Below are 14,367 nucleotides of genomic sequence, written 5' to 3' on the forward strand. Positions count from 1 at the left end.
ACTTGTATTCCATACCTCAGTTTTCCAAGAGGACACTAATGCAGGCTATATTTTTAATTTAATTTTTTTAAAAAATTGTCTACTGGACAATTTATTTCGTCTGCGTCAGACCAACACGGCTACCTACCTGAATCTATATTTTTTTGTGTTTTTGTTTCAGTCAATAGCTTCGGCTGACATGGATTTAAATCAGCTAGAGGCTTTTTTGACTGCACAGACAAAGAAACCAGGAGGCATCACAACTGAGCAAGCTGCAGTTATTGCCAAATTTTGGAAAAGCCACCGAGTGAAAATTCGAGACAGCCTTATAAATCAAAGCAAGTGGGAAAATAGCTTGAAAAACATCAGCTGGAGAGTGGATTTAAAGTCTCAGTCAAGACACGCTGACCAGTTAAACAACCCTGTGGCAATAGTTGAAATGGAACTGGGGAAGCATGGACAGGTAAGCAATTTTTATCTTGTTTTATCAATGCGAAAATGTTTCCTAAAGATTGGGTTCAGCAACAACACAGTCTTCCAACAATGTCAAACTTAACTGAGAAACCGTACAGACACAGATCACTGTCAAGTTGTGGGTGTCTATTGATATAATCGTGCAGAGTTTATTGTTTACTTCGGGGTGGAGAACTGGTTCTCACCAAGAGGACTGATCCTTATCTCCCCCCATCCTCTGTGGAACAAGACTGGCAGGTTTGTCAGTCACGTGACATCACAATGGTATCAGGTGAAGCACTTTAGTTTGCACAGTTTGAAATCTAGTCAAAGGCACAATGCTTTGCAAGGCCCAAGAAGCACCTGCTTATCGGGACTTGCAAAGTGCTGCGCATGGGCTTTCAAAGTCCCGACAATCAGCTGATTGTTGATAGGCTTTCCAGGCGCTGTCAATCAGCTGATCACTGGTGTCTGCAGTCCTAAACAAATGTACATTAGATGTGAATATGGTTGAAAAGTGTTTAACTTATTTTCAGGTAAATATAGGTAAAGGTAAAGGTACCCCTTACCATTAGGTCCAGTCATGTCCGACTCTGGGGTTGCGGCGCTCATCTCACTCTATAGGCTGAGGGAGCCGGTGTTTGTCCGCAGACAGCCTGTTGCCAGCATGACTAAGCTGCTTCTGGCGAACCAGAGCAGTGCAAGGAAACACTGTTTACCTTCCCACCAGAGCGGTACCTATTTATCTACTTGCACTTGACGTGCTTTCGAACTGCTAGGTGGGCAGGAGCTGGGACCGAACAACGGGAGCTCACCCCGTCGCATGGATTCGAACCGCTGACCTTCTGATCAGCAAGCCCTAGGCTCTGTGGTTTAACCCACAGCGCCACCCGCGTCCCCAAGCCTGCTTCTGCAGAAATCCTGTTCTGCAATAATTACACATGTGTGAGCCTGCTTCTACACATGTGTAATTATTGCAGAACAGGATTTGACTCCCAGTTACCTTCTGTGTAAGAAAAACTCCATGTATGAAGAAGAGAGTCTTTGGTTATTGTGATGAGAGCTTTACAATCGCACATGCAAAAACCTATTTTGAGAAATCTACTTGTCTCTGAAGCTCACTTGGCAAGTCACTCTCTCGCAACTTAGCTCACAGAGCTGTTTCGAAGTTCAAATGCTATTCTCAGTTCACTGGATTTAACCAGATTTTGGGGTGGGGGATCTGTTCTCAGCTTTTTGGTTCTTCTTGGCACCTGCTAATGTTAAACAGAAGCATGTCATGCAGCAGCACTATGGCTAACTCTCTGCTCAAGATAAAAGTATTTACTGCTTTAATATATGTTTCTGAAAGCATTACATCTCTTAAATGCATTACTTTCTTAAAATCACTTTCTCATTTTAGTTTTACACTCATCCCAAATACCGGTAACTAAAATCAGATCCTTCATCTGATATTCCTTGATCTGGTCAAAGCCAACTATAACGCCATCCTGTTAATTTTTCTCAAGACCTTTATCTCAGATAGTTTATTGTACAAATAGTTTAAGTGGCCTGAATAATTCTCTCTCCCCTCCCTGTTTCAGAATGTGCTGGCATTTGCTATCATTACCGTATGCCAGCCATTTTAGGATTGTGTTCTTAGGAAACTTGGCATTCCACAGAAACTGACCAGAGATTCCTTGAAGAGATGCTTCGCCTTGGTGGACAAACTGTGGGACTTTTTGTGAAAGGCACTATCTCAGGGGAATGTTGAGTGCATTTTGAAATGAACACTTAATGGAGAAGCAGTTAGGCCTGTATGGCACTCTTCATGACCTGAGAATGCCCTCAGAATCTGTCTCATAATCCTTTGCAATGTGTAGGAATTTTACAGTTATCTCAAAGGGGAAGAAATAGGAAGTTGGAAAACTGTGGTTGTATCAAATTTGTGTTGTTTGAGTTGCTTGCCATTACAGACTGATCACATGAAATGGTGGATTCTACATATATTTTAAGGGATATGGGTGGCCCTGTGGTCTAAACCACAGAGCCTAGGGCTTGCCAATCAGAAGGTTGGCGGTTCGAATCCCCGCGACGGGGTGAGCTCCCGTTGCTCAGTCCCAGCTCCTGCCAACCTAGCAGTTCGAAAGCACGTCAAAGTGCAAGTAGATAAATAGGTACCGCTCCGGCGGGAAGGTAAATGGTGCTTCCATGCACTGCTCTGGTTTCACCAAAAGCGGTTTAGTCATGCTGGCCACATGACTTGGAAAAACTCTGCGAACAAACGCTGGCTCCCTCGGCCTATAGAGTGAGATGAGCGCCGCAACCCCAGAGTCATCTGCAATTGGACTTAATTGTCAGGGTCTTTTACCTTTTTAGAAGCAGACTCGGCAAAGGAAGTAGCGAAGTTAGAGGTGTTAAGAGGCAGGAGAAAGCATGCAAAATGTCTTTTATAGTAGTTGTGGAAAGACTGCACGGGCGTGGAGGAGCAGTAGTGTGTTCCCATTTCCTGCAACTTTAATCCAGACTGTTACATGTCTTTCTTACTTTAGTATGACAAGTGTAATAGTGGCAATTTATTAAAAATATACTATCTCCCAAGTGAAAAATATTAGAAATTGGTCACCCTAGTGACCAGGATAAATGTAATCACTTGAGCTTTGTTCACCTTGAAAATATACGTATTAGCTGGAACAGTTATGTAACTGGATAAAGTGAAATGTGAAAAACAAAACAAAACCATAATAAAAGGGCAAGGTTCACACTGCTGAGGGAGAAGTGGAATAAAACAGATTTATTATGCTGAACCTTGTTTAAACACTGTCCATTATGTCAGTGGCTATTTTTCCTCTACATTATTTCTCTACTACAGCATCAAACACTGAACAAAAAGAAAATGTATGTTAGCAGGATACAGTTGGGAACAAGATCACCTTGAATATTTTCTGTTGCCACTTACGCCCAACCCTCACCCATCTCTGAGCCCACTTCTGGCACCTGAGCCTCATTTGTGAGAGAGGTGGCTGGGGAGTCTTTAGTGCCTCTTTCATTACTTACTCCCTTTTGCTCTTAAATTTTTCCTTTCGGTGTATGTACTGGTATGCTGTTCTTTATCCAGTTCCTTAGAAATTCTTTAGCAGCTGGAAATAAATCAAATATGATGCATCCAAAGAAAATTCAAGGTATTGCTGTATGAGGGACAGGAGGAAGAAAATGTAAATCTTTCCTGTTCACGGACATTTTCACCCCAATTTCTGGCTTTATGCACCAACTGCAGTCCTTTGTTCAGTTCCCATGTCTTCCTCCTACTCTGTCTTATTAGGTCTAATAAGTACAGTACTCCTAAAGAGGCTCTTCCTGGATCCCATCCTGCTTGATAACTGCTGCCCAGCTGCCAAAACCATGTTTTGGAGGGAAGGCGATCAAGAGGGATTTAGTGATGTAACTATGACACTATTGAATGGGATCATTTTTCTAGATGCCTTTCAATCTGGTCAAGAAAAGGAGTTGCCATTTTTGGCCCATAGTGGCAGGCATAGGTCAGCAATAAAAAACATGGGGTCAGCGAAGTTGGCTGTTTATTCAAAGTGACCCCAGTAACTCCTCCCAGTAGGTCTTGTTCCAGTGAGGCAGTTGCAAGGACTGAAGGTCCCCCAACTTCCCAACACTCTCTAAGGCTCCTTCTCTCCAGGGGCTTTCTCAAGTAGTCACAAATTGTGTCTGCACACTACCAATCTCTGCTCTGCTCTTTTCGATTCTCTGCATGTCTTAGGAGATGGGGTGGGAGGGGAGCTGGTCGCAGCACGAGGGGTGCTCCCTGGCTTCTTCAGCAGCCTGCCTCATCTCTGTCTCCTGGACCCCCTCCTCTGCCACAGCATCTTTCTGCTCACTGAACCCTGTTGCCCCTTCAGCTTCTGACACCTGTTCGTCCCAGTCAGCTCCCTTTTCTTCCTCAGGCTACTCATTGTGATCCTACCACTAGTCCCCTGGCTCTGAGCCTTCTTTCCTTGGGGGTTCCCAGCTGGTGCTCACGCTTCTCTGCATCCAGCCAGTCCATGGCACGTTGTTGTTGTTGTTGTTACAGAAGAAAATATAGCACTATTTTAACTGTAGCCAGATGTGATGCTTAAATGTAAAAGGACTACTGTACATTGATTCAGACATTCTAGACTAGTGTCTCTTACAGTCACTAGGTTGTATCCATTGTTAAAAGAGTACACCCATTTAAATTTAATTAATGGGCATGAATAACTTATGTCCATTAATTTCAGTGGGTTTACTGTGAGTAAAACTTAGTTTGGTACAGTATAACCCTCTCTCAGCTTGCATACATTTCATTGACAACTCCTGAGGGAGAACATACACCCTTATCCAAGGAACAGGTCTTTGATACAGGGTGATATCTCATTCCACAAAGTATATACCTGACATTTCACATGAATAATCACCTTAACCTGTGTGCTGTGAAACAGAAGCAGGGGTTGAATGATTCATGTTCTGGATGGCACCATTAACCTCTGTCATTGAGCTGCTGTCTTGGATTTCTGGCAGGACATGTAGGAAGACTGAGCCTTGATAGTCTTATCAATATTATTATACTGCTTTGCAAGTTTTTACAACATACTGATATGTTTGTCTGAACTTAAATGCATTGTAAAATTGAGATACGATGTGAAGAGAATGTCAAAAGTATCTGCAAATACCTTAACTGGATGAATTTGATTTGGGAATGGACTAGTTATGGTTGGTTGGTGCGAAACCACGCTCCCTCATTTAGACATGAAACTAAGCCAGGGAGTGTGGTTTGTTTCTTTCTAGCCTGAGTAGGAAGGAAAAAACCGTCCACCTCCGTGTCTTCACAGTAAACCACATTAACTTTCATTTGCCATAACATGAAAACTGAGCCTATGTGCATCCTTTCTAAACGCGGGGGAGGCTAGGGTTACAGAGGTGCTCAAATCATCTTAGCAAAAATATGTATTGGCACTTTTACTGTGGCTCCTCTCTCAGTAGCAGAAGTAAAGTATGTTTTTACCCTAGCAAACTGAGATTCATAGTACAGTAGTACTTTTTATCCATAAGTAGATGGGGAAAAGTGTGTCTGATGGAGATGTCTATTTCACCGCAATAATGAACCCTTCAAGAAACGTCAGTTACAGTATGTGTGCCTCTGCCTTCAAATGCCAAGGACATTCAGGTGGAAAAGAAATTCAGGTCAACAAGCAACCCACAGCAACCAGGTACACAAACAGGCGGTATAGAGTAAAATTATGTTTCCTGAGTGTATTTTTAATAGAAACTGTGGTTCTTAAAGACCTGTCTTGCTTCTCTTCTCTCTCCACCTTTTCCAGCTCTCTTGCCGTTTGCTTCCTGTCTGAACCTTGCTCCCCCTTCATATGCACCTGGAGTTGGGTAACCACTTTCAGTTCAAGGGCCAGATTCAAACTCATAGATATCCCTGTGCACTCCCTAAGCCAAAGTGGCCCGACTTTTCATATCAAGTGATTTTTTTCACAGCAAGAGTACTTTGATACAGAACCCGTAGGCTGCAAACTGCCTTGTTGTATGTCGGGGGGGGGGCGCCCTGACAGAGTATTATAGCCCTCCCACCTCTGTCCCGAAGCTGACTAGGCCTAAGTGCTAACTAGGCTTTGGGAAGGAGGAGGCAGGACCTGTCGGAGCTCTCATGCCTCCTCAAAGCCCAGTGCCTTGCTTACCCAGCTTTGGAAATGCAGCGCAAAGGCAGGGGGAACATAGAATCATAGAGTTGGAAGAGACCACAAGGGCCATCCAGTCCAACCCCCTGCCAAGCAGGAAACACCATCAAAGCATTCCTGACATATGGCTGTCAAGCCTCTGCTTAAAGACCTCCAAAGAAGGCGACTCCACCACACTTCTTGGCAGCAAATTCCACTGTTGAACAGCTCTTACTGTCAGGAAGTTCTTCCTAATGTTTAGGTGGAATCTTCTTTCTTGTAGTTTGAATCCATTGCTCCGTGTCCGCTTCTCTGGAGCAGCAGAAAACAATCTTTCTCCCTCCTCTATATGACATCCTTTTATATATTTGAACATGGCTATCATATCTCCCCTTAACCTTCTCTTCTCCAGGCTAAACATACCCAGCTCCCTAAGCCGTTCATCATAAGGCATCATTTCCAGGCCTTTGACCATTTTGGTTGCTCTCTTCTGGACACGTTCCAGCTTGTCAGTATCCTTCTAGAACTGTGGTGCCCAGAACTGGACACAGTACTCCAGGTGAGGTCTGACCAGAGCGGAATACAGTGGTACTGTTACTTCCCTTGATCTAGACGCTATACTCCTATTGATGCAGCCCAGAATTGCATTGGCTTTTTTAGCTGCTGCATCACACTGTTGACTCATGTCAAGTTTGTGGTCTACCAAGACTCCTCGATCCTTTTCACATGTACTGCTCTCAAGCCAGGTGTCACCCATCCTGTATTTGTGCTTTTCATTTTTTTGCCCAAATGTAGTACTTAACATTTCTCCTTGTTAAAATTCATCTTGTTTGCTTTGGACCAGTTGTCTAATCTGTTAAGGTCATTTTGAAGCCACCCCTCCCAATTGGGTGTCATCTGCAAACTTGCTCAGGATGCCCTCAAGCCCATCATCCAAGTCATTGATAAAGATGTTGAATAAGACTGGGCCCAAGACAGAACCCTGTGGCACCCCACTATTCACTTCTCCCCAGGGTGAAGAGGAGTCATTGGACCAACCCCTTTGGGTTCGGTCAGTCAGCCAATTACAAATCCACTGAATGGTAGCATTGTCTAGCCCGCATTTTATCATGGGACACCTTGTCAAAGGCCTTGCTCAGCATCAAATGTTGTTGAGGGCCGCATGTTGATTCACCCTGCCAGAAACTATATAGATTTCATTAAAACATTATTTAATTAAAAATATTTATTGCAATAACTCTTCTTATTGGTGGAAAATAATACTGGGGAAAGTGATTTTCAAGGGTCCCTGCAAATTTCTCCTCTCCCTTCTGCATGAATTTTCAATGAGCAGAATTTGACTCACGGGAACTCTGGGTTCAAGCCATTATTGGTTGTTCTGTAGCTGATTGCCTCTGTTTTCTGTTGTAATTCCTTTGCTGGGGGGGGGGGTTATTGAGGAATTTCCATTTTGTGGTGGTATTACTACTGCATATGGTTTGTGGCAGGATGTGGAAGTTCCTGAAGAAAAAGTTATAATTGTAGATTAAGCATGTGACACCATTCCTTGTTGCATGACTTCCTGTCGATTTTCTGTTTCTCACAAAACTATTGCTTATAATAGCCAGCCTTTTAATTCTTAAGCATTTGTACTTGTACAAAGTCCTGTAATTTTGTTAAGTATAGATTTGAATTTCCTTTGTCAAACAAAGAATATACAAGCAGTAAAACAGAGCCTCTAGAGCCTGTTCTCATCATTTTACAATTTCAAGTGGCAAAGCACCCACTATTTATTTTGGAAAGTTGTTTATTGGTTAGCTGTGCTTTTAAGATACCGTAAACAAATTCTGTGAGATCAAGGAGCAGGTTTTTCATCTGTGTTTAGATACAACTGGACACCATTTTTAATCAAGGTAGTGAACTGAACTTTTCAAAACTGCCCTGATTTTAACCACTACTTTCAAAACTACTCTAATTGTTGTTCTTGTTAGCATCCCTAGCATCACCAGAAATTTTAACCAATGTTTGCATAATGGTTCCTGAGAACAAGGAGAAGATTGTCTATATTTAGTAGACTTGGGTGCCATATTGAATCAAGTTGGTAGACTGAGCCTTTCAAAACTATTCTGATTTGATTTTTATTTCTTTTTGGTTCTTTAAATTCCGAAGCAAAACCAGGTGCAGGGCTGCTAGTGTTTTATAACTTATTAGTATGTTCATTCTGTGGAGCTAGAACAATAGTAAGCAGCACTTCATAGATGTAAGAATGTTTTCCTGCAAATTGCAGAATGATAATGTTGAAGTGCTGTTTGAGGATGTCAGTTAATAAAAGTGTTATTGAAAGTTAGATCTTTCATGTGATGCTTAAACAAGTAAAATGCCCACGTGCAGCTTTTTTATGCCTTGCTTTCTATGTTAGGATCGCTGTGAGGATTCATTGCATAAACTGTAATTCAAAATAATCTATTTACCCACAGATATTTCTCAGATTATTGCAAGTTTTTCAGTACTGCAACTGCAGTATGGGCTCGTGGGAGTGGGTACATTCTATGCGCCTGAATATTTGGATGGGTTACACTTTCATTATATGACCCCTGTGAAGAGTAGCCCCCGTTTTAGTTGTTTAAAAAAACCTTTCTGAAATAGCCCATGCCTTAGCTATTTTAAGATTATGTTGCTTTTCAGGGCTCCGTAAGGAGTGAATCTGTCTCCCCAGAGTCTGAAGGTATGAAATATGCACAACCAAGGCAGTCTGGGCGGAACGGCTCTGACCCAGAGACCAAGTTTGGACAAAAGTTTAAACCTTCCTAAACCCATTATCCATACATCTTTTCCTACATTTTCTTTTATATTTATGTTTGGAAGTGCCACCAACTTACTCCTCTCAGCAGTACCCAGACAATAGTAGTGGCAGTTCCAGGGGATCATACTTTTACCAAGTCCTTATGCTTAACTCTCAGCTGTGCCATACAAAACGCACCGCAAGCACAGACCTTTCTAGAACTCCTTTTCTTGAGATACATGTTATAGTTCCACTATCCTTTTCAGTTCCTCTCTTTCTGGCTCAGACTTAGCTACTGCATTGAGATGTATGTCTGCTTTCACACATTTCTACATAAAGGTCGTGTGGGCGCACGTAAAATTTTACCAGTGGAAAGGCTTTCAGTAGAGACCATAATGTGCTTGCGAGTTTTTCCTGTGTGTATTGCCTTTTGGATGTTTCACAAATAAACAGAAAAAAATGAAAAATTTGACAGCACTAATATAGACACCTAGACAGCATCTTAAAAAGCAGAGACATCACCTTGCCGACAAAGGTCCGTATAGTTAAAGCTATGGTTTTCCCAGTAGTGATATATGGAAGTGAGAGCTGGACCATAAAGAAGGCCGATCGCCGAAGAATTGATGCTTTTGAATTATGGTGCTGGAGGAGACTCTTGAGAGTCCCATGGACTGCTAGAAGATCAAACCTATCCATTCTTAAGGAAATCAGCCCTGAGTGCTCCCTGGAAGGACAGATCGTGAAGCTGAGGCTCCAATACTTTGGCCACCTCATGAGAAGAGAAGAATCCTTGGAAAAGACCTTGATTCTGGGAAAGATGGAGGGCACAAGGAGAAGGGGACGACAGAGGACAAGATGGTTGGACAGTGTTCTCGAAGCTACGAACATGAGTTTGACCAAACTGCGGGAGGCAGTGCAAGACAGGAGTGCCTGGCGTGCTATGGTCCATGGGGTCACGAAGAGTCGGACACGACTAAACGACTAAACAACAACAACAATAGTGATTCACTGCTTCCTAGTTTCAGGCATCTTGGATGTCTAGTCAGCTCCACACGAGAGACAGACGGAACATGTGACAGAGGATAAAGTGGCTGCTGTGGCTGGAGTTTGTAATGGTGCTTGAGGAAGTGAGTCACCAGATCCTGCCACATTTAATGATGTTCTTGGAAATCTCATCTCTCTCTAAGCACCTCCTTGGTGTTTAAAGTTTCATTTATTTACTTAAAGGAAATATACACTACCCTTCAGCCAAATACAGCTCCCAGGGCAGCTAACCAATCATTAAGAAGGAGTCCTTGTCCTTAAACTGACAATCTGTAGTAGCCTTCCTCCCTCTCCAGATGTTGGACTCTCATCTGCCCTATCAGCATTGCCAGTATCCAGGAATGTTGGGAGTTACAGTACAGCAGCTTCTTGAAGGCAACAGGATAGGAAACCTGTTCTATGGTATAATTCTTAGTGTAACTACAATTCAAGGTGGGTTTTTGCAGAGGAGAAGAGAATTATTAGTAAAAACCACTATTCCTGATCTGAGGTATCACCCCAATTGAAAAACACCTCTATTTCTATAGATCTATTCATCACAATATTTGTGTGTGTGTGTGTGTGTGTGTGTTTGACACAACATATATTAAACATTTTGTAAGGGTGACAACATCGGTTATATCCTGTGCTGTGAGAGGTAATGGAAGGAAGCAAATCAGTCAACCCAATCTCCCTTGCAGCTCTTAAAAGACTAATATTTTATTATGGAATCCACTTTTTGTTGGGTTTATTTCATCAGGTTGTGTGAGAGAGATAAAACTAAAGTAACACTTAAATCATGCAAAATAAATAAGACAGTTCTGAGCTAAATGTAGTGGTCTTTGTACAAAGCAGCCTCCTGTGTTCTTGGAACAGATTCTGCAGTTTGGAAAAGGATACTTTTGAACAAACGCTTGAAAATGCAGGAACAAATCTTCCTAACTGAGATCAATAAATCCCATTTCTCCATGGAGAATTCTAGCTGGTTTGCTTCAAATGTTGGCTTCTTCCTTTACTAATTTCATTTTGTCCCATGGCAGACAATCATCAAAGAGCTCTTTTAGCTTTTCTGTATGTCTGCTGGGTCACAGAAAAAATGTGGAACATGACAAAACATTTATTTTGAGGTCTTTAGACCTTTCACATGATTACCATCCCAAGTTCTGTGGGTGTGTATTTGCAGTGCTTGGCAGAATGAAAACTTGTTTTTATTGATAAAGAACTGAAGCCGAAATATGCAAACACAGCAATGCTATGTGTGTATGGGGCTGATGGCCCGTTTTCCTTCTGATAGCACCCCCTCACACCTCATATTCCACCCTCAAGTGAGTGGCATACATGGAGCATGGCACACACTGCTTTGGGTGTATTTTCCTTTGTCATGGTTTGGGTGGCATCAACGATACTAGTGACATCCCCCAGCTTCTTTTCTAGAATAGCAAACATTTCCCACTCTTTGCTCCCCCGACGCCAACCTCCTTCTCAATGTAAATGTGGAGCCTAATGTCTGTGTGGGAAAACAAGGGGGTGGTTTGGAAGTCCTGCACACCAGCGATGGGAATACTAAGACTGAACCATGGGTGTAGGCAGGGGGGCAGTTGCCCCCCTAAATCAAGTAAATAAATTAAAATGCTTAGCTAACTGACCAAAGTTTGGGGGTGCCTGCTCTACTGGATGGCACAGAGTTAAAGGTAAAGGTAAAGGACCCCTGGACAGTTAAGTCCAGTCAAAGGCGAATATGGGGTTGCGGTGCTCATCTCGCTTTCAGACCAAGGGAGCCGGCATTTGTTCACAGACAGCTTGCTGGGTCATGTGCCCAGCAGGACTAAACTGCTTCTGGGTCAATGGAACACTGTGACGGAAACTAGAGCAGACGGAAACACCGTTTACCTTCCCGCCACAGCGGTACCTATTTATCTACTTGCACTGGTGTGCTTTTGAACTGCTAGGTTGGCAGGAGCTGGGACAGAGCAACAGGAGCTCACCCCGTTGTGCAGATTCGAACCGCCAACCTTCTGATCGGCAAGCCCAAGGGGCTCAGTGGTTTAGACCACAGCACAATGAGGATGCAACAAGTATGTTTTATTTGCTGCCTTCACTGCCACTAGGTACAGTGTTCAATTGCTTTCAACTGGAGTTTTCCGCCACTCATGTTTGAGCCATTTCCCAGCTTGTTTCCTCACCCTACGCTCTGGAATATACTAGGGGGCCAAACAGGCTCCACAAAGTGGGAGGCAGCTCAGGGGCTATTGTGTCAACAGCCTGAGCCATTTGGGTGTTCCCAGGGTCAGCCATGGCTTTGACAGGAGCGCCAGTCATATCAGCCAAAGAAAGCCAAAGTGCTTCCATATTTGAACCAAAGATACGCTAACTTTAAAGTGGGAAAGCTTCCCCCCTCTTTTTCATGGCATAGGGAAGGGAGCACATATGTTTTTGTGCAGTCTACCTAGCAACATACCCATGAATCTTTCTGGTCTACTGATTTCATTTGTATTTAATCCTGCGGTAGCAGTTATCCTGTAGTAAGAAAGCTGTAATCTCTTGTTTCTTTTACATTGCATATAGCATTTTGCAGTTTTGTTCAGATTTTAAAATGAAGCATGAATGTTGATTAGATCTGTTCTGTAGACCTTTCTATATTGAAAAAGGCAGCACTCAAGGCAACTCTCACAGAAATATAAAAATAAATAAAAACAAAATTAAAAAGAGCATTAAAACATGGCTGACTTCTATATGTTATACAAAGTAGTGGAAAGCTTGAGGCTTTTCTGAAATTGTGTGCTTTAAGCTTGCCATGTGTTACAGAAAAATTGATCAGATAGTTGCTGGAAATTTGTCTGATGCCAGTTTAATAAAGTGAAAGCTTTCCACAGTGTCATCAAAATGGGCTTTCAACAATCAACCTTTCAACAGATTGATTGTAATTAAAGGATTTAAAGTGAGTTATATATATTAAAGGATGCTCTATAGTCACATGAGGTGAGAGAGATGAGAGTACTGTATGGTCCAAGCCAAATATTAAGAGGATTTTTGCCAGCTGGTATGAACACATGGCTGCTAATCATGAGAAAAGATTTAATCTATATTTTAGGGGAATTTGTTTTCTAAAATTATTCTTTCCAATTAATTATGCAACCAAGTAACAAAATCCTATTTTCTAGTAGGACTCTAGTTTTGTCTAGCATCTACCCAATAGGTGAAAATTTAGCAGCTGTCCCTCGCGTTGAGATGAAATGATAGCAAAATCTTCACCAGTTACATTTGTACATGCTGACAGGAAAAAGAGGACAACCACATCCTTAGTTTGGCTGAAAGTTGAGATCCATAGTAGTTCACTTCTCTCTTTCTGAATGACAATGCAGTTTAGGGACTTCCGGTTGGTCGCGGCGCCATTGAAGTCGGAGATTCTCTCGTCGGAGAGGACCTCGGCGCTTCAAAGCAGGGGGCCACCGTCCCAGTGAGACGGACTCCCGTGAAGAACTCCAAATAGTGCGTTTTGGAGGCAGATTGCTTGGTGGACATCAAAAGCGGGCTCTCCCCTCCCCCGGTAAGGCTGCAATTTGGAGCCCCCGAGAGTGGGGGGGATTGGAGCTGCGGCGCGGCAAGCACACATCGCTAGCTTTGTCCTTCAAGGGAACCTCAGGATGCGGAGCTACAACGCACCCTCTCCTGATGGCAAGGTTCTGCAAGGACTTTCCCTTGAAGATACCATCCAGAGGCAGCAGGGGGGCCTTTTGCCTCGTGTGCCAAAATGTCTTGGGCCGGCCCTGCTGTTTATCATACAATCTGAACAATTTCAGGCACTTTATATGCATTACAGCAGAAGCATTGGAATTGATGGCCTCCGTAGGATTGTTGTAATGATTAAAGGTTCGCCATTATGTGGGGAGGGGGGCAGTCGCACAGGTCCTTGGCACGCAGCATCTGCCTCTAATGGGATTCTGCATGAGCAACCTTGGTACGGTTAGGACCTTTAAATGTTACAGCAGTGCTGTGGGATGAACCCACGAGTAGTGGTATTAAATTCTCGAGAATAATCTTTTGGAGAATATTCTCAATTAATGAAGTGTGTACATTTAAAGCAGCTGTATAGACGACACAGAATTTACAGTTTGTGGAGAATATTCTCCGGAGAATTTTCTAGCACATCACTACCCACAAGAAAATCAGCACCCACACTGCTGTAGGGCACCAACACAGGGAACTGACTACAGCAGGTCATTTTGATACACTTTGGCCCCCAGAAGCTACTATTAGGCAGCTTGGTAAGCAGCTAGTAACTCCATTTAAAGCTCTGCAAATGTGATGTTTGTAAAACTTTGGGAAGATGTATGTTTTCATTGGATAGATTATGTATGTTGATAATTTATCATGGGCTACATCAAGAGAGGTTAGTTTTTCTACTTGACAGTTTCTCATATCTGTAATGAGTAAGGAGTATGTACTGGGAAGATCCGCCTCTTTTCAAAATAAAAT

General features: G+C 42.8%; 1 protein-coding gene across 1 annotated transcript in view; it reads left to right on the forward strand.

The window, feature by feature from the left end:
* Nucleotides 1–14,367, forward strand: part of COMMD1 (copper metabolism domain containing 1) — a 53,910-nt gene that overhangs the window by 19,140 nt on the left and 20,403 nt on the right. Inside the window, exon 2 of the mRNA XM_035110435.3 lies at nt 161–442. Within this exon, the coding sequence (XP_034966326.1) occupies nt 161–442 (282 nt within the window). The remainder of the gene's footprint in view (nt 1–160; nt 443–14,367) is intronic.

The sequence above is a fragment of the Zootoca vivipara genome, chromosome 3 (assembly GCF_965207765.1).
Source record: "Zootoca vivipara chromosome 3, rZooViv2.hap1.1, whole genome shotgun sequence".
NCBI classification, from domain to species: Eukaryota; Metazoa; Chordata; class Lepidosauria; order Squamata; family Lacertidae; genus Zootoca; species Zootoca vivipara.